Raw genomic sequence first — 24,504 nt, 5'->3', positions numbered from 1 at the left:
TGGATTACTGATTTTCATTAAAAGCCATACGACTATTTGATTTTTAATATAAAGTTCATGGGAAGACAAAAACAAAAAAGTACATGTATTAATCTGATAAATAAAACATTTTAAAATAACTTTATATGGTTATTATAGTTCCATATAATTAATTAAAAAGAAATAGATGCAAAGTTCTAAGAGAGCATAAAGCAATTCCTATTCAGACAGAGACTGTATATTTAATTTTATTTTTCATTTGTAACATTCAAATATTTTAGTTTCATTGTAATAGTTATTTCCTGTCCATCAATGGACACTGATTTTTAAAGGGGTCATTACTCCATTACAATAAAAACAGTAAACTGGAATGCTGAAAAAATAAATTAAAAAATAAAATAATTTTATAAAAAGTTAAGGATACACTCCCCCAAATATTCCTGGATCCCCTTGACAGGTTATTATAAAATATATTAATCTAATAATTTATCAAAAATCTTATGAGATAGGAAGAGGGGTAGCAGAAGTGAGGCAGGTGTGGCTATAAAAGGGCAATGTGAGGTACCTTGGTGGTGATGGAACTGTTCTGTATCTTGACTGGTGGTAATAAAATTGCATAGGACTAAATATACACACTCATAAATGGGTACAAGTAAAACTGGGGAAATGTGAACAAGCTGGGTGGATTGTATCAATGTCAGTATCTGGTTGTGACACTGTACTATACTTGCATGACGTTACCACTTGGGGAAACTGGGTAAAGGGTACAAGGGATTCCTTTGTATTATGCTTACAACTGCATGAGACTCCTACAATTATCTTAAAATAAGAAGTTTTAATTTAAAAAAAACACAAGAAAACCTTCTAGACCCCTTATTTTTTTTTGCGGTATGCGGGCCTCTCACTGCTGTGGCCTCTCCCGCTGCAGAGCACAGTCTCCGGACACGCAGGCTCAGCTGCCATGGCTCACGGGCCCAGCCGCTCTGCGGCATGTGGGATCTTCCTGGACCAGGGCACAAACCTGTGTCCCCTGCATCGGCAGGCGGACTCTCAACCACTGCGCCACCAGGGAAGCCCTAGACCCTTTTTTAAATTTCTACTACCTCTAGTGTTAACAAATTTTATTTATTTACTATTGATAAGAGCAACCCAATAATTAAGCTAAATTCATTTCTAATTTGAAAAGGTGCTCTCTATCCAATACAGGATCCTAAGAACTGGTGAACAAGTCTATATGTTCTTCTCATCGCCTGATAGGGTTTGACAATACTCCCTCTGTCTTTAAAAGCTGAAGATTTTTTTTTTCATTTTACATGTCTTCATTTAAGCTTTCATCTCATTTGGTCACCAGTTCTTCATCTCATTTGGTCATCCCATATTTCTTAGGGATGCAAAGAATGCACAGTAACACAAACAAAGACAAACCTTGGTTTTGTATAGAGGGAAGTTTATTTTTATCTTTCTTTAGTTCTCTTCCTAATAACGCCTACCATTTCCCTGGCAGCACACTGAGCTAATTTTTTGAGGGATAGCTTACCAAGATTTCTAGTCTCCTTTGGGGGCTATAATTGTTAGCTAGAAGTTACTCATGCTAACAAAGTGGTTTGGACTTTCTGCCTTTTATTTATTTATTTATTTTTTGGCTGCATTAGGTCTTCGTTGCTGTGCACAGGCTTTCTCCAGTTGCGGCAAGCGGGGGTTACTCTTCATTGTGGTGCGTGGGCTTCTCATTGTGGTGGCTTCTCTTGTTGTGGAGCACCGGCTCTAGGTGCGCAGACTCAGTAGTTGTGGCTCGTGGGCTCTAGAGTGCAGGCTCAAAAGTTGTGGTGCATGGACTTAGTTGCTCCATGGCATGTGGGATCTTCCCAGACCAGGGCTCGAACCCGTGTCCCCTGCATTGGCAAGCAGGTTCTTAACCACTGCACCACCAGGGAAGTCCCCTGGACTTTCTGCCTCTTTTAAATGTAATACTATGCACACTGAAGCTCATCTTCTAGTTTTCATTCCCCACACACAGCCAAGATATTTCGGAAGTATAATCTTGAACAATTTGGGAACCTAAGTACTTGAAAGAGCTTAATGTCAAGAGAAAACCTGAATATGTCACTTTTGTAAAACATTTATTAAAACGTCAAATAAAATGAGTGTCACTACTTAAACCCTTCCACCTAGAAGAACTTATCAAGATGGTTTCTGGAGGTAAAGTCATGAGAAACCAGCACAGTACAATGGAAACAAAACAAAACAAAACAAAGGAGGAGGTAGCAAAAGCTCAAGTCTACTCTTTATTCCCCCTTAGATGTGTAAGAATCTTGGGCAAGTCACTGCACTTATTTGAGCCTCAGTTATTTCACCTATAAAAAGCTGAGATAATTAGTATACCATACACAGTTTAATACTCTCAGTAGAAACTGGAACAGCACCCTGACAAGAAACTCATTAATATTCTTAAAACAAAATGACTAAATATTTACTTGAAATAGAACAACCACCAAAAAAGGTTATAAATAGCCTCATTAGCTGAAGTCAGGTTTGTGCCTACCTTACAAAAAATCTTTCAGCTTTCAGAACTTTGGGGTTTTAGAACGGCAGAGAAGAGACTGTGGACCTACACAGAAGTGTTTACTGTCAGAAAGTCAGTTTGCTAATGCACAACAAAACATTTTCTCCCTTTCCAAGACTAAAGTTTTTAAATAGCCTTTGGCCTGACTTTAACAAAAAGTCTTTTAAAACTAAACAGTGTCAGGACTTCCCTGCTGGCCCAGTGGTTAAGACTCTGCGCTCCCAATGCAGGAGGCCTGGGTTCGATTCCTTGTCAGGGAACTAGATCCCACAAGCTGCAACGAAGATCCCGCATGCCGCAACTAAGACCCGGCACAGCCAAATAAATAAATATTTAAAAAAAAAACCTAGGGCTTCCCTGGTGCAGTGGTTGGGAGTCTGCCTGCCGATGCAGGGGACACGGGTTTCGTGCCCCAGTCCAGGAAGATCCCACATGCCGTGGAGCGGCTGGGCCCGTGAGCCATGGCCGCTGAGCCTGCCCGTCCAGAGCCTGTGCTCCACAACGGGAGACCCCACAACAGTGAGAGGTCCGCGTACCGCAAAAAAAAAAAACAAAACTAAACAATGTCCACTGGTAACAACTCTGTCCACACACAACTGTCAATGATTTGTCATTTGTGACTTCTCCTTATATAAACTAACCCATCGCCTTGGCCCCAGTAAATGATATGAATGATACCAAGTCATCTCAATCTTTAATTTACATTTTTCAATTTTCTAATATAGATTTTATTCCCTCCACCTCCAAACCCTTCTACGGACAGAACCACATATCTACACTAGTCCCTTAGTGTAATGACCATGCCACTTAAAACATGAAGTGATATACTTTCACTAAGAGTTACAGTTTATCCTTGAATTCTTTCTCAATTCTTGGGTAGATAGGTTTAATCTCATCAAATTTACTGATATGATCAAGAAAAGCCTAGGCAGCTAGGAAAAAAATGTATTGGAAAGACTAAATAAATATTACCATTTCTGGGATAACTCTAGGGACTTCTGTACATTTTACCGTGCTTTCTATGCATTAAAAAAGATTAATTCGTGCCCTAATTTTTTTTTAAAGTTAAGCATTTATCATCATTTGACCAGAAGCTTTAAACTGTTTGGGAAGTGGGAAAAACAGAAGTGGAAATTCTCTAACATCTTCATCCCTGAATGGATCTTTCACATCATAATCAAGCAGTCTTACAATTTTCTAGTTGCCTTTCCATTTTTAACATGTCTTCTTAAAAAAGCAAAAACAAACATAAATTCTTACCATCAGTTGAGCAAAGAGCTTAACTAATTCATCTTTTCTTCTTTCACCTAATTTCTAGGCAGCACGTGTGACTAACCACCATCACTTTGGGGGCTTCTTTGGTCTTGATTGAAAATGTTTAAAAATTTTTTTTAAAGATGCTTTTCTCCTCTCCACAACCTCTGAGACTATGCCAAGTGACCATCTGTTTTGCACAGTCCTTTTGATCCCTTGCTTTCTAATAAAATGGCTTTTAAGTCTTTAAACTTCTGGTGGGTTGTTTTTTAAAATCTTTCCACTTTTCCTACTGTACATACTTGATTGCAGCTCAATTTCTTAAAAATGAATCCCCATATGACAGATTTTATTCCTGCTCTCCCTGAAGAATGTTGAGCTTAATCAAGATTATGATTACTATTAAATAGTGTTGACCTACAGAAAAGTTTATCAATTCTTGTTTGTTCCTCAAAGCAAAATCCAGGTTATTTCTTTGCTTTATGGGATCTAAAACTGCCAACTGTGTGAAGTAGTTTATCTTACTCAAAACCACATCTTCACATTTGCTGTCAATAAAGTATTTAACTAATCTATGTATAAGTAAATAAACCCCACATTATTATTATCTGGCCTAATTCTGCAGCTTCTCCAATCTCCTTTAACAGTTTCAACTCAGCCACATTATTGTGATTAGGGCTGTGACATTCTTATTTAAGTAAGGATTTCGATCCTTATAAAAATTTAATCCCTTGCAACCTGTATCATTCCTATGAAGTGCAGAGCCTAGCAGCACCATATTTCAACAATTAGTTTCCTTCCATCAAGTATCTGAGATGTGAATTAAACCACTGTATCATTATTTTGCCTACCAAGAAAGGAGAAGGGAAAAAAATTATATGAGGATGACAGAAATGGCACTCATCATGTTTATGTAACACTTTAAAACAAATCTAATGCTTCAGATCACAAATTCAGGTAAAATATATTATAGACTTGTTGTTGGAAGAAAATGTCACTGTTATATTACCTACTCCAATGTAATCTTGTTAAAACTGAATTTCTTTCTTATAGGAAGGCTCCATAAGAAAAAGAATATTACCAGACACTGTCCTGCATTCCCCTCTTTGCCAGGTAGTGTTATGGAACTCATGTGAAATCCACACTGCCAGGATTTCTAGCTCTGTTAGGACTGGAAGGGCCTACTAATACAAACGACAGAAACACTACTACTAAAAAAGCAATTATCACTAGCAAAGTAAGCAACGTTAAAGCATTTTTACTAATAAAGCAAACAACTTGGTCAGTTAAACTGAAACCCTTTTAACCACTAGAGGAAAAAAACAACACACACTTGAATTAACAGACACTGGTTTTAAAGTTCATAATATCGGTAATATGTTATTGTACCACTTGAGTGTATGTGGTGAGGAAGTATGACTTCAAGTCTGATATACAGCAAATCCTGACAAAGAAAAGCAATGTGAAATCTGCCCAGAGGCTCACCTAACATTACAACCATATCTGCCTAAAAGTTAACAGATTTTTCTTAGCATCGACCCCAAGTTCATTGAGAACCTTTATTCTAAAATTTTATATCAAAATAGCACATTTTTTCAGAATGGCAAATAGGTCTCCTTGTGCACTGCAACTGCACAAGATGATGATATAAATAACTAAAAATAGAGTGTACAGGTATCCTGCACCTCTCAGCTACCTCAAATAGCATACAATATAACAAACGTGCTGAGAGCTTGATGTCCGTAAGCTGCATTCTACACAACCCAAGGACAAAAATAAGACATCTCTCATATGTTAGGTAGGAATTTTAGGTTGGAGCCAATTACCAAAACGGCCTAAGGGATTTCTGTTTCCTATCAGCTTAAAGTAAAGAAAAAGGGAAGAGGCAACAGGAAAAATAATGAAGTAGTAAAGAGCAAGCAAGGAAACTATAAGAAAATTTACAAAACACAAGTCAAACAAGAGAGCATCTAGACATCATAAGACATCTTCATCCTCAGGCTAATGAATTAGGTACTAAGACTTCCAGAACATAGCTAGCTATGCATTGAAAGGAAGTCGAAATACCACAAACCTTAAAATTCAATTTTTAGGCTGGGAGCAAAGTGTACAGTCCCTGAAAACTTATTTTTAATGAGCTACCCCAAACAAAGTTGCTGAGGTCTCACTAGAAGAGGGAAGGTCATGATAATGGGCTTTTCCCGCTGAGGAAGGAGAAAACTCAGAGGCCTAACTCACCCATTACTCTAGGCACCCAAGGGCCAATCAACAGAAGAGTAAATCCCACTCCTCAGGGAACTGGCTACAAGGCCTCCAGTTCTACCCTTGGTGTCTTCCAGACATGACTGCAGTTTTCACCATGATTAACTTCCAGGAATGCCAGCCAGGGAAGCAGCCAAGAAAAAAGAACATTTTTCCGCCTCACTGTCAGCTAGACCCTTTGGAACAACTGCAGACAGTGCCTCTATCTCTCTTCTGGGCAGAAGAGTATTCAGCACCCTGGGGGAAGTGCCTAACAAACCAGTAACACACTACCACCACAATTCTCAAAGATGTCTACTCTGACCACCTTATTTAAAGCTGCAACCTAGGGCTTCCCTGGTGGCGCAGTGGTTGAGAGTCCGCCTGCCAATGCAGGGGACACGGGTTTGTGCCCTGGTCCGGGAAGATCCCACATGTCGCGGAGCAGCTGGGCCCGTGAGCCATGGCCGCTGAGCCTGCACGTCCACAAAAAAAAAAAAAAAAAAAGCTGCAACCTTCCTACCTCCCCCACCTATCCTTCCTCCATACTCCTAATCTCCCTTACTCTGTTCTATTTTTTCCCACATTATTTATCACTCTCTTTACACTATATAATTATTTATTATCCTTATTTATATTTCCTTTTGTTAAAAGACAAGATCCACGGGGTTGGGATTTTTTTGTCTATTTTGTTCACTGATAGATCCTAAGCAGCTAGGACAGGACCTCACATATAGCAGGAATCCAATAAATATTTATGGAACGAAGGAAGTAAATAAGAAAAACTAAAAAGACCTCTTGGAGGTCAACAATACCCAGAGGGCCCAACCATGCCTATATTCCTCTAACAGAATCAGTCTGGTTCCTGTGACTGACCTACATTGCTTCTGTCTGCCATGTACTACCTCTCCCCTTCCCCTCAAGTCTTCCATCAGCTAGGATATATGGAACCACAGTACTGCTGCAGGCACTAAAGGGCACAAATGCTTGTCCTTGAGTCTGAAGGATTTCTAAAGGCTTTCACAGTCTGTGCCTTGTTCCTAGGTTATTCAGTTTGGGATAAAATGTGTTAAATGCAAGTTACCTTAACATAAAAGAAGGTCTGAAAAAAAAAATCACAAGAAGTTTCTGTTTTCAAAAATCAAATTCCAATTCAATTCAGCAAGCATTACACATAAAGTTATATTCAAAGCACTGGGGTGGAAGCCATGGGAAACAGGAGACTCAGGTCTCTTAGGAGTTTAGAATAAGGTAGGGAAAAAAATATATTCATATATGATTAAAGTCAAGGTGTGATACAGTGCTATAACAGAGATCCCAGCAAAGAGTTAAAGAGATACAGAGGAATACAAAATCAATTCTGGAGATATAGGCGGGTGGGAAGACGAAAGTTAAGAAAGTCTTCAGGAGGGAGATGAAATTTCTTGGTAGGTTAAAGGAAGGGTCAGATTTAAAGCTGAATGCCTTGGAGCAGGGAAGGGCATTCCAACAAAAAAGAAAAGAAAAAAACTAAGGTGTTGAGACTGAAAAATGCAGGGTAAGTGGAAGGAATGGCTGGAAAAAGAGAAAGAAATAAGACTGAAGGCCAGGGTTGGTCAGATCACAGAGGATCTTGAGTGCTGGCCTATATAGGCAGTAAGGAGTCCTTAAAAGTTTTCAGCAAGAAGTGAAATAATCAGAACTGTGTTTTTAAAAGTCTACACTGGGGGCTTCCCTGGTGGCGCAGTGGTTGAGAGTCTGCCTGCCAATGCAGGGGACACGGGTTCAAGCCCTGGTCTGGGAAGATCCCACATGCCGCGGAGCAACAAGGTCCGTGAGCCACAACTACTGAGCCTGTGCATCTGGATCCTGTACTCCGCAACAAGAGAGGCCGCGACAGTGAGAGGCCTGTGCACCGTGATGAAGAGTGGCCCCCACTCACCACAACTAGAGAAAGCCCTCGCACAGAAACGAAGATCCAACACAGCCAAAAATAAATAAATTAATTAATTAATTAAAAGTCTACACTGGGATTCCTTGCTACATATTCTTCTAGAAATAAATTCTTTCCTTTCAAAGCACTTCAGCTCATAATCATACATTCATTAAATGATTGCTAGTTTCCTCAACTAGATGTGTAAGTCCAGAAAGGACAGAGATGATGTCTAGCCTGGCACATAAGTGCTCAATAAATACAGGCATACCTTGGGGATATTACAGGTTCGGTTCCAGACCACCACAATAAAGCAAATATCACAGTAAAGCAAGTCACACAAATTTTTTGGTTTCCCAGTGTATGTAAAAGTTATGTTTATTATATACTGTAGTCTATTAAGTGTGCAATAGCATTATGTCTTAAAAAATAATGTACATACCTTAATTTTAAAATGCTAACCATCATCTGAGCCTTCAGCAAGTCACAGTAGTAACATCAAAGATCACTGATCACAGATCACCTTAACAAATATAATAATAATGAAAAAGTTTAAAATACTGTAAGAATTAGAGAAATATTGTGACACAGAGACATGAAGTGAACAAATGTTGCTGGAAAAATGGTGCCAATAGACTTGCTCGACACAGGCTTCCCACAAACCTTTAATTTGTAAAATACGCAGTATCCGCGAAGCACAGTAAGACAAGGGATGTCTGTATTCACTAAATAAATAAATAAAAACTACAATAATATTGCAGTAGTATGTAGTATGTAATACAGAAAGAAGCATTAACCATGAGGTTACTACAATAATATACAGATGAAGGCCTGAACTAGGTCAGGTGAAAAGGTGAAGCTAAATGATAAAGTATCTAGAATGATTCAAACTTGGTGAATGATCAGATGAGGTGGTAAGGAAGAAAAAAAGAACCAAATATGAACCCAAAGTCTTGTGCCACGGCAACTGGAAGAACTGTAATGCTTAGGGGAGAAAAGGGTAAGCAAGTTTCAGAAATGATGGACTGGAGGTACATTCAAAAGCAAATACCAAGTAGAAAAACAATTTCCCCCTTCCCACTATACCTTTCAGATTCATAGACCCCATGAGCCTCACAATTCCAATTTCTCTATAGTTCCATTTCTGATACCATTCTTGCTGAGTTTCACACCAAACCTCAGAATTTGTAACTGAAGTTTACAACGGACATTCTTGAACATTCACTTCTGCTCACATGAATAAAAGTTCATCTTAACCAAACCCAAAGTGCTTACCTAGGAATGTTACTAGGAACACTCTGATAACATACCAAAAGCCCTCTGGCTTTACTCTGTACATAGAACAGAGCAGACACTGCTGCCTTACTCTATAAATACTGAACTGCAGCCTAAGAAACTACAGGTACCAACATGCAATGTTGTATCAGCAGGCAACGTGGCCTAACTGCCAGACCTGGATTTCAATCGTGGTGTGGTTTGATTTCCAAGGGTTGCATGGCACTGGTCACTTTCCAATTCAAAACCCTTCACTTGACACTTAAAAAAAAAAAAAATCTATCTACAAAAGCCACTTATATTTCTAATACAAATCTTTAAAAAATCTCATGCAAGTGGAACACTTCTCAAAATAACCTTTAGATTACCTGAAAATTAGTAATGTGCTACAGATGGCTGGAATAAAGCAAAACACTCCCAGGACATTTTATGAGTCCAAAATAAACAATAGTTCCTCCCACTGAATTTTTCTATTACAGACAGATGGATGTTTTAAGTACAAATTTAAGAAGAGTGAATGCTTCTTCCAATGTTCAAAGGTAGATTAAACATGTGATTTTGCCATGTTAAACACATTCCCCAAAAAGAAAGACTAAAAGACCATCATCTTCTTAACATTCAATAAACAGCTGCTATTGGAAGTTCCAAATCCAAAAACTAACTGGAAAATACTGATAAAAATCCTAACTTGGGGAATTAACAACTAGGTTATACAATTTTATTCCTTTAAACTGCTTGAAAGCAAAGATTTTCTAACATCACAGTTAACCCTTGAACAACATGGGTTTGAACTGTAATTTAGGTCCACTTATATCTGGATTTTTTTCAATAAATACATACTACAGTACTACACAACCTGCAGTTGGTTGGAACCCTGGATACTGGAAGGCCAACTGTAAAGTTATATGAGGATTTTTTACTTCCCTGGGGGAGGGGGGGTGCCCCAACCGCTGTGTTGTTCAAGGGTCAACTGTACTACCAATTTCAAAGTTCCTAAAGTCACCCATCAACTTTAATTTGCTCAGTCCCTTTTAGGGGGTATTTCAGAGATCCCCCTTGTTGCTCAAACTGCCAGATTTTGCTTTTTTTTTTTTTTTTTTTTGCGGTATGCGGGCCTCTCACTGTTGTGGCCTCTCCCACTGAGGAGCACAGGCTCCGGACACGCAGGCTCAGTGGCCATGGCTCACGGGCCTAGCCGCTCCATGGCATATGGGATCTTTCCGGACCGGGGCACGAACCCGTGTCCCCTGCATCGGCAGGCGGACTCTCAACCACTGAGCCACCAGGGAAGCCCCAGATTTTGCATTTTGATCATTAAAAATAACACTTTTATTTTGTAAACAAAACAGTGGGCAACTCTTATTCAATCCCAAGAAGTTAATTCAAAGTAGGTTTTCCACTAACTGGACAAAAATGGAAAAATGCCCAACCCACCTCCAAAATCAGTCCCTTGGCTCAAGATTTCAGATATAAGAGATTTAAAGATCTTAGATTACTGACTGAATACACAAAATTACTTCTTAATGATATCAGGCAAATCCTTTCAGGTTTGATTTCTTTCTCCCAAGCTGAGGTTCTTTTTGTACAGCTTTCTGATCCCCACTCCTACGGCTTGAGAAGGCTAGAAAAAGGTATATTTGACAAACTGGTGAACCTGCAGAATGAAGGTACAAGACTCTCCAAAAGAAGATAACTTCATTAAAAAAAAGGCACAGCATAAACTTTATAAACATATCAAAGAGGAGTGAGAGTCAAGCCCCCAGGAACTAAGGCTGCACTTATTTGCCCTTCTGAATACTGACACAATAATAAAAAACTGCCCACTTATGTCAACCATCAATCATTTTTGTCCCATTCTTTCATCATAATCTTGATAGCATAAAATTCAACACTATATGGAGCCTTTAGAGATGATCATGTCTAATATGCTCACTTTACAGATAAGGAAAATGAAAACATAGGAGTGACTAGCACAAGTCACGGCTAGTCAGAGGCAAAACAGTGATCAGGATCTGGGCTTTATGACTCGCAATTCTGTGCTTTTTCCTCTATGCTTTGAAAAGCTATATTAGCAAATAAACATTTTACACTATTAAATCAGAAAATAACTAACTGTAACTAAGCCACACAAAAATAAAATTCATCCATCTAAAGAGAACAAAGGGTTAGAATAGGAAGTACCCCAATTCAAACAGAAAGAAGGAGCATTTGTTCATACAGTACAGGGCTTTCTTAAGGGCACAACCTCGCACATATTTTCTGAGCCATTTTATTAATTACCACCTGCTCGGACTTGTGTCCTGTGCTCCATCAAATGCAACTCCTTAAGAGAATGCCACACTGACTCTTGTGGCAAAGGTCTGAAAAGTGGTAACTTCTGGCATAGATAACTTGATGGTACAAAAGGAACCCACAAACGTGGTGCCAACAATCAAGAGGAGAAGACTGGGGGCTTCCCTGGGCACAGTGGTTAAGAGTCTGCCTGCCTATGCAGGGGACACGGGTTTGAGCCCTGGTCCAGGAGGATCCCACATGCCGCGGGGCAACTAAGCCTGTGCGCCACAACTACTGAGCCTGCGCTCTAGAGCCCGGGAGCCACAACTGCTGAGCCCGCGTGCTGCGACTACCGAAGCCCGCATGCCTAGAGCCCATGCTCCGCAATGAGAAGCCCCGCACGGCAACAAAGACCCAACTCAACCAAAAATAAATAAATTAATTAATTAATTTAAAAAAAAAAAGAAGAAGAGAGGACTGAAGTTGAAGAGGGTGGAGATTTTGCTGGGAGCAAGTAATCCTGAAAATGGGATAAGAATAAAAATCCAAGGGAGCAACGCTGGCCTGACACTAATGACCAGAGAGCACAATAAAAAGAAGGCAGTTTCAGAGCTTGCCTGGCATCAGACAGCTCTCACCTGCAAAAGAAAGAAAGAAAAAATTCTCACAGAGACAAGAGAAAGATCGCAGGTTTGGTCCTGAGTGATGGATTAGATATGACCTAATAGGTATTTGCCATCTCTTATTTCTGGGACTCTGATCCAAGAACAAACAGCAAGAGAACCATGAAAAATCAGCCCTGTTGGATCTGGAGTTCTGCCTTGACAAGATATAAAGCTCATTCATAGATCTGACTGTGCTCATGAGACTGCAGTTCAACTCCTGCTGCTAGAGCAAGGGGAGGGGGAAGGAAGATAGAAAGGGGTGAGTGGGAAGGAGGTGGAAGATCTGGGTTGTGACTATAATAGCTACAGTAATTAGAGTGTTTCCAGGCTGCTAGGGAAGTCTTCAGAGCAGAGAATGTGGATGGGAGATGGGGGAGGGGGAAAAACATGAGGAAGCAAACTACTGAGAATGCTAGGAAAATACATGGTGGTTTGTGAACAATTTAAAACAAATAGCTGCGATGGCTCCATATGGGGAAATAAAGAAGTTTATATTTTTTCCCAGAAGTGAATATTATACAAATGACTGCTAGGCTCCTACTTAAAGCTAGGTTGCAAACTAGGTTTAAACAGATTCTTGCAAATGTCCCTGTCTCTGTAGTGGTCCACTGGCCCTGGCCTCAGTCACACTGTTTGCCTCCCTTTTCCCTAAATCAATCAAAAAACTCAATCTATCTATCCATCCAGACAGCCAGCCATCTACCTAAATCTCTGTCTCAATCTCTCTGACAGATCAGAGCCTTCACTTCACTTGGAAAAGGGATTTCTCAATTCCAAAACATTTAAAGTCACTTCTTTGCTGTCAATCAACTGTTAATTAATACACTGTGAATTCAATTAGATTGTGTGTATGTGTGTGCCTGCGTGTGTTTCAAGCACACAGCTTGTCAGCCCAACACAGAAAATCACTGGAGGACACTAAAGAAGTCACAAAATAAACACCAAGTTGCTTGTTTATAAATTTTAGGCTCTACGCCACTGCCTACTATAGTGGCATGATCATGTGAAAGAAAAATAAAATGATATTAACAGAAGATGATGATAACCTAGAAGGAAAATCTGGGAATTTGCAGAAAACCTCAAAATAGAAAGTCCTCCTCCAAGTTACAGGAAATGCTATACTTGTTTTTAAGATAAACATTTAGTTGAGATACTTCCTTAGCATGATTTGGCCCTCTGATGATGACTTGATTCTAACAGTGATGTTAATCTCAAAGCCAGAAAAAAAAGAGTTATACAGGTGCTGGGAGAAACTAAAAATGGAATAAAACGAACAACAGAAGAGGTGCAAACTTCATGTGGAGAATTACATTCATAAAATAAAAACACATGTGAAAGTCTTGAGTAAGATATGTCAGGTAGACTTAACACAAAAAGTCAATTACATCCTTTGCACCTGGGTATCCTCCCAGCAGCTAAATCCTTTTCACTACCCTAAAAACAAAGAATTTTCTCCTTCCCTATCCCCCTAATAAACAAGTGCTAGAAACACTGAATTACTATTATTCCCTTCCCATTCATAGGGCATAAAGCCAGAACTCACAGAAATATAATAGGGCCGTCTAGGACCATGTCTAAGGCAAGCTACTCAGTAATTTAAAAGAAACACAGAGAAAAGGAAGAATCTCTTTTCTCTATTCCATTATTATCTCACTAACAAACCAGTATCAGGCATTAAGAAACGTGAAACAAAGAAGAATTTCACACATATGAACTGAACCTAAACCACAGAAGACCAAGTATTTTCTTGTCACTGTGGCATGTGATTCTTTAACCACCTGCTCAATAATCCCTCTGCAACTGCACAGCTGCTGCCAATTCCACATGCCCAGCTAGGCAGGTGCTTTGGTGAATTACCTGTTCCTTAGTGAAAACAGTCCTTCACTGACACTTAGTGGGCCCTGAACCTGCCAATCAGCATCGCCTCTCTTCGTTTTGTCTGTCATTGCCAACTTTTATGAGATATCACCAAGGCATATTTAGTACACTACGTGATTTTGTATTTTGCAGGGTTGTTGTTGTTTTTTTTTTTAAAGGAATCTGATATTTAAAAATCAGGCAGAAGAGAGAATTCAGCTGCTTAAAAGAAAATTTGCCGCACAACATAAGGCTGCCTCATCTCAGAGTGGCCCCATCTGTCTGGCAGTATTCCCATCCATGACCAGTTTCCACAAGGGAAATAACAATTGCTTAGCTACCTATGGAGCAGGAGAAAGTGGCACTAGAAGGTTCTATAGTACCTGGCAGTGATGAGAGAGAAAACAGAGTGTGAACTTCTAGAGACCACACATCATTCCTGTACTTATTAAGTCTCCACGGCTGAGCCCAGGCAGTAGTGTTCTGAGTCAAATAAGTAAGGAGTGGCACTTCCACTTGACAGAGCAATCAGTAAACCCCTCAACAAATTATCCTGTTCCAGTCATTTAGTTGCTATATGTTAATTGCAGCATAATTACTACCAGGAGCCAAAATTATGCTTCCATATCCTCGCACAAAATAAGCAATAATCTGTCCAGCTATCTAGACCTCTCACAAGGAAACATTTTCTAACAAGAAGCTGGGGGAAAAATATCCAAAGTGCTCTCTGAAATATGGTCACAGTCAGAAGACTTATAAGACTCCTTGTGGCAAGGGCCCAATTCTGAAACCACTAAATCTAATCAGGGCAAATTTAATCTGAGGCTTCTGCCTTCACTGTCACCTGACAGGATTAAGAAAGAATGCCAACAGCCCAAGAGCAAAAAGCTTTGGACTCAGTTTAGCTGAGACTTCACTCAGAGACCTAGGACATATAGTTGGAAACAGTCTAAAGACAGACAACACCTCTAGTAAGACCTTAAGACAGTTCGGTCATCAAGAAACATAAAGGTCAGAACAACCTGTTCCCTCCTAACAAAGCCCAACACCTAAGTGGCAAGCCATCATTTTTAAGAAACTCATTGAAAGAGAAAAGGGAGGCAACGTCGTCAGACTTAGGGCCTCAGAAAGACCTTTACCACAACCAAAGGCTAAAGTTCCTCTTCAACAACACTCTATAGGAAATGGTTGGCTATTGTGTACAGTGTATATTGTATACAACTGTCCTCCCACAATGAGCTTGATTTCTAATCTCTGTTCAAAGAAAAGTTTTCTTTAATGTCCTAAAGGAAAACCTCATTTCTAGCCCCCAATAATTCTTTACCCAACTAATAGTACCTAAATGCTATTTGGGCACTTCTATGAGGTAAATGCAAGGGCAGGGTTCCTTCTAGCTTGTTCTCATCCTTCTCTCATTAGTAACTCCCAAGATCTCAAATGATTTTTTTTTAATGTTCATCTCTTTGGCAAACTTCTCCCTAACACAGAAGCACACATGGATTTTCTACACAATGAACAAGTCACCTCCTTTCATCTGAATTAAAATGAAGATAAAAAGGAAAGTTGTTTCGTTTCCCCAGCCCTTGCCCAGATAGGCAAATTCTGTGGCTTTTTTGTCGTGCAATTATTCTGACCAGGAAGTCACCATTAAAAAGGTACTTGGTCCTTGAGTCCCTATCTTAACCCTGCACAGGTTTTTAGTGGTATTCCTAAACGAGTAAACAAAAATCTTTGTGTGTGTCCCATCTCTATAAAAAGGATTAAATATGCTGGCTCAAACAAGAGTAAAACCCTCCCCTTGGAGTCTTCTTCCTTAAAAGTCTGACACAAACATCAGGGTTGGGCCTCCCAGCCACTCTTCCTCCTCAACTTAGTACAGGCTAGCCAAAGAGGCAGGCACAACATGGCTGGCATTCCCTATTCTTCTGAAAAATGTGTGCCAATGAGCTCTGCATTGTTCCTCACTCAAAAAGAAGAGCCTTTCTGTCTGGCCTCCTCCAATGGCAAGCCCCAGTCTGGAAAAGGAAGAAAATGGCACTGAGGAGCCTGGGAGATGGAGCATATCCAAAGCTCTCAGACAAGACTTGAACCTATGACCTTCACTGTGTACACAATAGGCGGGTGAGAGGGACCGGTTTATCTCTGCAGCAGCAGTTCTCAGCCCTGGGGTAGCAGTCCCGATAAAATGACACGACTATTGTGTGTGGCAGCAGAACAGTCATCTCCTCACAACAGCCTAAACCAGCACTCCCTCCCCCAAGACAAAGCAGCAGGGGTGAAATTAACTCAAGGCTGCAGAGCAAAGCCTCATACAGAAAAGAGAGGCCTGTAGGGGATTGAGGACTCTCCTGAACCCCTAGGGCTCTGGACACATGGCTGGAAACAGACAGGCTTTCTTCCCCATCTTTCCCACTCTCATTTAGATTGGAAGCTGTTTCTTAGAGAATTTAATCATCTGTGATTTGTTCAGAAATATTCCCCCTGAAGGGCTCTGATCTCTCCACCCTGTGTGAGCCTAATTCCTAGAACCTGAAATGACTGTTTGCTGCTGCCTGTTTCACAAACACACATTAATTGGTCAGATGTGTCTCCTCCTCCTCAACCCCAGAGGGAGGAAGGAGAATCTGAGCAAAGCACAGAGATGATCCAACCGTAATTACACATAAAGGGAAAAGAGGGCAGCATGGGTTTTCCAAACAGGACAGGGTCACAAACCCTCCCGGGGGTACTAGGATAGCAGTTAAGGCCAGGCCCAGGAATCCCTCCATCTTGAAGAAAAGGACAGGAGTAAATGTGACCTGAAGACTGGAAGGAGTACACACCCACAACCTACTTACTGCACATTCCCGGCCACCTTGCTCCCCCCTCCTGGGCTGCGCACACGTCCTGCTCCCAGACCCTCGCCCTGAACCCCCCTAACTCCCTGACTAGCTCCAGTCGCCCTGGGCCCCCTCAAGATACCCAGACTCGCCTTTGAAACTCTCTGGCCTGTCCCCACAACCTGGCCAGACCCTAATCCCCTCTGGGGCACCCCTACCCTCAGCCGGAACCGGCCCTGGCCGCGCTTTGAACTTCACCCCGCGCCCCTCGACGCCCCCTCCCCCACCCGCGCAACGACACCCCCACCACCCGCGCCATACACACCTTCCCCCTCGCTCCGCCCCGGCCTCGCAACCCCCACTTCCTCTGTCAGGCGCCGCTACCCCTAGCCCCCTCGGCGCCGCCGCCTCTTTCCTCCCCCAACCCCGGCTCCACACAAAGCTCCGGACTCACCGCGCGGCCGGTCCCGGGAGCCGCCACCTCCGCCCGCCCGGGCCCCGGGCCGTCGAGCCGCCGCTGCTACGGGGCCCAGGCCGCCATCCGTTCCCGCGGCCCCTCCCCCCCACCCCACCCCGCCTCGTCTCCGGCTCTCCGCCCCCTCCTCGCGCCGCTCCGCCCCGCCCGCCGGTGCCGCTGTGTCCGGGGCCTCGGGTCCCTCCGCCGCCGCCGCCGCCGCCGCCGCGATCCGGGACAACCAGGGCCGCCCGCAAGACCCGGACACTGGACTACCGGGCCCTCGGATCCGGATCTCGGGCTGGTGTGCCGTCTGGAGCGGTAGAGCGCAGGGGAAACCCGGAATCTGGATGGACGAACCAAATCCTGGGTCTCGGAACGCGCGGTCACACGGAGCCCGGATTAGAGACTCGGGGCCCGGATTAGAGACTCGGAGCTCTGGGAATGCTGGAAAACCCGGCGAGCCGGTTAAAACAGAGATAAACTCGAAGAAACCTGGATTGGAGAGCTCGAACCTAACGCTCTCTCCTCGTGGAAAGAACTCTCGCTGGACCAGACTTCCTCGCAGAGAGGTCTCTGGGGAAGTATCATACCTTAAATGCAGAAGACATCAATTCTGTAGGTGTCCAACCGGGGGGAGAGGAAAGGGTCACAAGGGGTCGGAACGTGAACATCCACAAAGAACAGAAGAGCAAGCACAGCTCATCGTGTTTCACCCATTTTATCCCTTGGTTCAGCAAAGTATCAATCCCCTAATTTTTTATCCTTTGTTCTCCAATTTCTTTTGTAGGATTACCACTAGTTTTCCTCCTAAAAGTACCTGTTTCTAATCCTTCTAATATAACTTTTCACCTCACCACCCCATATCACCAAATCTTGTTGCCTTTTATTATCTAAAAGTCCTACGGTTCTTTTCCAACCCACCATTCCAACTATTGTAACTTTTATCTTATCTGCTATTCATCTGATTGCCCAGCACTCTATCTAGTAGGCATCCTGTCCTTGTTTAAGTGAACCCTCCCACTCACCTCTCACTCATGAAACTTATCATACTTTTCACCACCTCTTCCCTAAAATGTCCACCCCCTTCCCTTGCGAAAAGAAATTTATCTTAATTCTCAAGTCTTAGCCTCAATTATGTCCTTGACCATCTTAGCTCTGCAGGGTTTTTTTGGCTGCGCAGCATGTGTGATCTTAGTTTCCTGACCAGGGATCAAACCTGTGCCCCCTGCAGTGGAAGTGCAGAGTCCTAACCACTGAACCGCCAGGGAATTCCCAGCTCTGCAGTTTTTATCTTTCCTTTCCCTTACCCTGAGGCATCCTTCAACAGTGCCATTCAAGAGAGTATGTGACTTGGGGATACAGCCAGGTCATAAAATCCCTTTATATCTCCAAATACACATGCAAAAGGTGTGTGTGTGTGTGTGTGTGTGTGTGTGTGTGTGTGTGTGTGTGTGTGTGTGTGTCAGGGGGTGATGGCTAAAGATGAACACTAAGCCTATCTGGCCTAGGAAAAATAATCTCCCCTTGATCCACCCATATTCAGCTTGTTCTAGGACCGTACAAGAACAAAACTGACCCCAGGTGACAGAAGATCTCTAATCTGTACTGGACGATGTTACAAGCGAGGATTCAGCTACTTGCAGGCAGACAAAGAGAAGGGTTTAGAGACTTAGGTATGAATTAAAGGTTAACACTTGAGTAGTCATCTTCTACTGAAGAGCATGACTCTACCACTGAAAAAGACTGGACTGCAAAAATGGGGAACAAAGCAAACATTCCTACAGTGAACTTCAATTTTTAGACAGAAATTTTTCAAGCCTAGAAGAACCATTAAAAATTTTCAAGCAATTGATGTCCTATACAGTAAAAGAATCTTAAGCTTTGACTTCTTATTCCTCTAGACCAGGGTTTGGCAAAATATGGCCCACAGGTCAAATCAGGTGCAGTGCCTGTTTTGGTATGTCCCATGAACTAAGAATAAGAATGGCTTTTACATTTTTGGATGGCTGAAAAATAATCAAAAGAAGACTATTTTGTGATGTGAAAATTATATTAATATATTAATTCAAATTTCAGCGCCCATAAAAAAAGTTTTACTGGCTCATAGCCATGCTCATTCACCTACGTATTATCTATGGATTCATTTCACTTGCACTGCAACAGCAGAGTTAAATAGTTGTAACAGGGACCATATGGCCTGGAAAGCCTAAAATAGTTGCTGTCTGGCCCTTTACAGAAAAAGTGTGCTGACCCCTGCTCTGAACAAGCAGTGTCTGATAGAACTTTTTGCAATGATGGAAATATGCTATTCTTGAGCTGTCCAATTCAGAAGTCACTAGTTATATGTAGTTATGTGAACACCTGAAATATGGTACTGTGACTGAAGAAATGAATCTTAATTTCACTTAATTTAAATAATCACATGTGTCTAGTGGCTACTATATTAGACAGCACAGCTCTAGACGCTCCTCAAATCTCATATATTGACATTTTTGGCCCCTTGTCCCAACATCTCACTCCCTTCCTGTGACACATCTACACATTCTCAGTTGCCCTCTCTGCCCCACCTTATCTACCTGACCCCAAGTCAGGGTACAATATTTACTAGGTTTTCTTTCTAGACTCTTCATTGTCACAACAGAAATCTAATCAGTCTACCAGGTTTCACCGCATGAATTAACCCACATTATGTGCACACACATAAATGGACACACATTTACACAAGTTTCTTTGTGTCAGAGGATGGCACTGTGGCTATGTTCTTTCTTCTCTGCATGAGAGAATTAGAAAGCCCTCCACATGCAAGATTCCTTGATGCTGCTGGAGCCTGTGATATGGATCACCTCCCTCCAAACACATTCACAGAAGCTGAGAACAGCAGATGTGCACTTGCTATTTGAATCTCAAGGAAAAAAAATCCTTCATCACAGGACTTTCTTTCCTGCCCTCCGAGGCCTAATAAACTGAAGTTAGCTGATTTTTCTAGTTTAATAGATGCTTGCTTTTTTACTGGCCTTGTCTAACTGGGCAAGAGAACAACCCCAATACTGTCTCTATCTTGGCTAGGAGCTCTAGTAAAAGCATTAAAAAAAAAAAAAAAAAAACTTACCAAACGAAATGAAATCCACATAAATGGACTTCAGTAGAGACAGTAGTTAAAATGGAAAGAGATTAGGGTTATAACTCATAAAAAGCCATAACTTTGTAATTATTTGTAAAAGCAATCTTTATAGTCAATTTTTATACCTACTCCCTAGGAAAAAACGGGTTTCTGTAAACTTCCAGCTTAAAAAGAAAAAAAGGGACACCTAGTTTTCTTTCTCCAGATTAGCTATAGCAAGCAAACACCACCCCACCCCACCCCTACTCCATTCCAAACATCTATCTGCAAGGCCAAAGCCTCCTAAAAATCCTGGCAGAGAAAGACTCCAGTTTTATATATATCCTACTTTGAGCTTATATAATTGAGACTGTGTCCTGCCTAGAAAAACAAAAACGCTGAATCCTTTAGCCACTATACAAATTGAGAGCCAATGAACCCAACTATCCAAAGGAGGGTACAGATATTTAGGCTGTAGAAGTAAACCAGCTCAGAAATGTGGACCTTCCCTCAGGCCAAGCTGTCCCAGAGTTACAGGGTCAGTGCAAAGTGCTGTAAAGTACTGAAAGGCTACTCCTGGGCGAGTTTGTACTCGGGCTGCTAAGATTTTCCACTAGGCTTTAAATTATGCTATTCATCACTGAGCAACTGACGGCCATCTACCCCCAAGTCTCTCCCACACTTCCTCCCGGGTGTCTCCACAAATAAAAGAGAGACCTTATACCACCACCACGTGAACTGAAGAGAGTCTTTCACAGTCTAACCATGAAAAGGAGAAGTTTCCAAGTTACTCTGCCTTTACTCATGTGGCTCCAGCTGCATATTTTGGTTGCTGAGGTGGGTTTCCCATAAACTTGTAAAGTTCTCGTAAACTTTCTTATCACGGCACACAAAATGGTTGCATAACCTGAACTCTTGCATCTCCTGATGTTTTTCTTTAGGCATGCACACACAATCTATCCAGGTGGAAAAATCAATCCATACTCCTCTGTGTTCAGGCTGTCTGTCGTGCAAATAAAAAGGCAGAAAGATAAACTTTTTTTTTTTTTTTTTTTTGCTCCTTAGGTTCTTCACCTCCTATCTTTCAATTTTATTTTGGTATTAAGAAAACCAGACAATTCCAGCACAGAATTCAAATTGCTACTGCTTGGTAAACTATTAACTGCATAGTGAACCCAGTGTGGCTTCATTAATAGTACTAGGGTCTGCAGAAAGCCAGAGAGAGACTTTTTTCCCCCCTAAAGAACTGCCATTGGCGTCCTTTCCAACTTTCTCTACAGAAGTTGAACAGAAAAAAAAAAAAAAAAAAGAATACAACATGCCTTCATCACTAGAACAAGAATTGGGTGGGTTTTGCCTGGGAATCCAGAGTGATCAGGCCCCCACAAAACCAATGCCCGGAGCTCTGCAACAAGCAGGGTTCACAGTTGAGTGAGCATCAATGCATAATGAGTGGAGGCATTTCAATGCAAATAAATGCTGAATATGAAGGATTAAAGAAAGGGGAAATTAATCTTTTTCATAACACAGGGCACTTTTTTCTCTCCCTTGCGCTCTCTTTTTTAAGTCATGCACACAACTGCTGGAGGGAATCCAACTTCCCCAGTGTGGTAGTGCTGCTTTATAAAAAGCAGAACATACACATTTAAGACCGTGAATTTCCTGAGGATGCCAGCAACTGAGATTCTGACAGCTCTTCTGAACAGCCTCAGAAAAAAAGTGCTTCACTAAGTGGGACCAGAATGACTAGTAAAAATCTCATTTCAAACCAACCTCCTATTTTTCCAAAGCTCATAGCTTCTTGGGGTATGGATGGCTTAAAGGGTTTGGTTTCAGCATTTGGGGATATTTGGATGCATTTACTGAAAGGATTTTATTTTTGTTTGTTTCTAATTCACCATCCAAGTGATACTTTTGCAATACCAACAAAATAAACAGGGCGGTTTCATGCTGCTTTAGCAGGTGGCTCTATCTCATCCCAGTCTGATCCTCTTATATCCTAATGTCTCAAACCAAAGAACAAAGTGGCAGCACCTCTTCAGGTTATCCGCCCACCCCACCCCCCACCAAAATCGGCCAGCGAAGGTTACTCAGCTGAATACTATTCACTTGAAGAGATGTTGGACTAGAGCAGCAAAGTTGATTAAAAACCTCTCTGTCCAATCACACGTTTCTATTAAACACAATTCCTCAAACATCCTAATACTCTACCAGGTTATCACTTTGAAAAAAAAAAAAACTTTAAAATTCAAGTGGTCCCTTAAAATACTGTTAACCTAGGTTAAGAATTTTCCTAACTAAAACAAATCCAAGCCTCAGAGAGGAAAATAATTTCCAACTTGTTCCTTTTTCTTCTGTATCATTCTGAGAAAAATGTCAAAGATCTAGAATTTTTAAAATAAGTCTTTATAAATAATGTATCCAAAGATTTTTACCCACTACATAAAGTAAGAATCCCACTCTTTAAGAAAAATATACAGATTTTGATGAGTTTAAATTCTGAGAGGTTCAAGCCTGATGCCAAGCCTTTAGATGTCTACTGCTTCAATTCCAAAGGACCAGTGGATAGCAATTTTAGTACACAAAACTCCACTATGCTGTATAGTTCCTTTTTTCCTGGGTCAGACAGCTTTATTCTGCTTCATTAACCCCTTCTTTGCTCCTTGATGGATCTTGGAATCCAGTTTCCCTGTAAGGGAGAAAAAGAAGCCTCATTATTTATTTTTTATATTTGCAATGCAAATCTTTCATGGCCTCCCGGGTCTTCTGGTTACTGTGCTTCTGTCACATTCAATTATCTTGCTTCAGGACTCAGACACTTTCAAACTTCAGAGTTTCATTCTGTAAGAATGAGGAAGCAATGGGAACACTGTATAGGGACACACAAATGTACGTACGTACACAGACACAATGAGTATTCACCTAAAAATCTAAGAAGTTAATATTTCTAATTTTGTAGTTACTAGAAAAGAAACATTGCATTTTCCAGAGTGCCTGATGCTAAGGCAAGTTTTTAAAGAATACACACATAATGATAAAGGAAGACATTTCACACAGTGGGAAACCCATTCCTCTGACCTGTTAACTGGCTGAGCATAATGCATGTACCTCCCTCACAGTGAGAAAAGCAGTTCAACTCACTCCTTTGCTGCCTCAGACTTAATAGGGGGAGTGACCTGAAACAGTGGAGTAGAATCCACATGAATGCTTTACTGACAAAGGGCCCCTATCACCAGTTAAGAAGGGCAAAGGTCATAGGCTGTATGACTCGCCTAAGTGTTAAAGTTAGAAAACAAGCAACCTTCCTGTCCCAGGTGACCCTAATGAGAGGTACTTCACGGATGTGGTCTCCGACCTCTGACTTCTCAGATCTACCAGGATAAAGTTGGGTTCAGTGGTAGCTGCCGCCTTAGGAAATATCCATCTCATGAAGAAAAACTAACAGAGTTCCTGTCTGCCTGGCCTGAGAACAGAGCTTGCAGGTTGCTTTCTCCCACAAAAAGTCTTATTTAAGTCAATAGAGATGCTGATGCTGGAAACAGAAATAGTTTAGTTCAGCCTTGGCACTAAATAAACAAACAAACAAAAACAAAACAGCTGGGTGTACTACAGGCCTATACCCACAACCACTGCCCCTTGTATGTTGTCATTTTCATTTGTTGCAGTAATCAGGTATAAGAGAGAAAGCACTGGACACAAAGCCAGGAAACCCAGGTTCCAGTTCTCCTTTGTCTGATATCAACTAGATGAGTGACTTGGGGCAAGTCATTAGATCTCTCTGGACTTCAATATTCTCATTTGTCCAACTAAGGTAAGAATACATGTCCGGACTACTGCACAAGGAGAGTGTGAAAAAAATTACTTCAATCTAACACGTTTCCCTGTTTTCTTAATTTTTTTCTTCTTCCTCATCTTTCCAGGGCGACATCTGCCTCTGGAATAACATTACTTCCTTCTCTGGGCTTCCTTAGAAACCATCACTAAGTGATATCCTAAATGATGTCCACAACAGTCACAATGATGTTGACTTTAATTTGGGCTTTAGAGCACAGAGGTCTCCTAGAGATTTAGGAGTTCTTTCATCCCCCAGGCTGTCTTGCTGAAAATC

The 24,504-nt window shown here is 41.4% G+C and overlaps 2 protein-coding genes across 4 annotated transcripts in view; both read right to left on the bottom strand.

Annotated features, from left to right (window-relative positions):
• The window catches only part of ZNF609 (zinc finger protein 609), a 233,599-nt gene extending 216,206 nt beyond the window's left edge, over positions 1–17,393 (bottom strand). For 2 of the 3 annotated variants that reach the window (XM_082647832.1, XM_082647834.1), the window contains exons 1-2: positions 17,294–17,389; positions 8,392–8,472 (exon numbers count right to left, since the gene is read on the bottom strand). The gene's annotated coding sequence lies outside the window, so the exon portion shown is untranslated. Of the gene's footprint in view, positions 1–8,391; positions 8,473–17,293 lie in introns of all 3 variants that reach the window. The other variant, XM_082647833.1, reaches the window with a different exon arrangement.
• A 4,116-nt stretch (positions 17,394–21,509) lies between these two features.
• The window catches only part of TRIP4 (thyroid hormone receptor interactor 4), a 69,845-nt gene continuing 66,850 nt past the window's right edge, over positions 21,510–24,504 (bottom strand). Inside the window, exon 13 of the mRNA XM_082646828.1 lies at positions 21,510–23,085. Within this exon, the coding sequence (XP_082502954.1) occupies positions 23,018–23,085 (68 nt within the window). The 3' untranslated portion in view covers positions 21,510–23,017. The remainder of the gene's footprint in view (positions 23,086–24,504) is intronic.

The sequence above is a fragment of the Grampus griseus genome, assembly GCF_964374135.1.
Source record: "Grampus griseus genome assembly, chromosome: 2".
NCBI lineage: Eukaryota > Metazoa > Chordata > Mammalia > Artiodactyla > Delphinidae > Grampus > Grampus griseus.
This window is presented reverse-complemented; position numbering and strand designations above follow the sequence as displayed.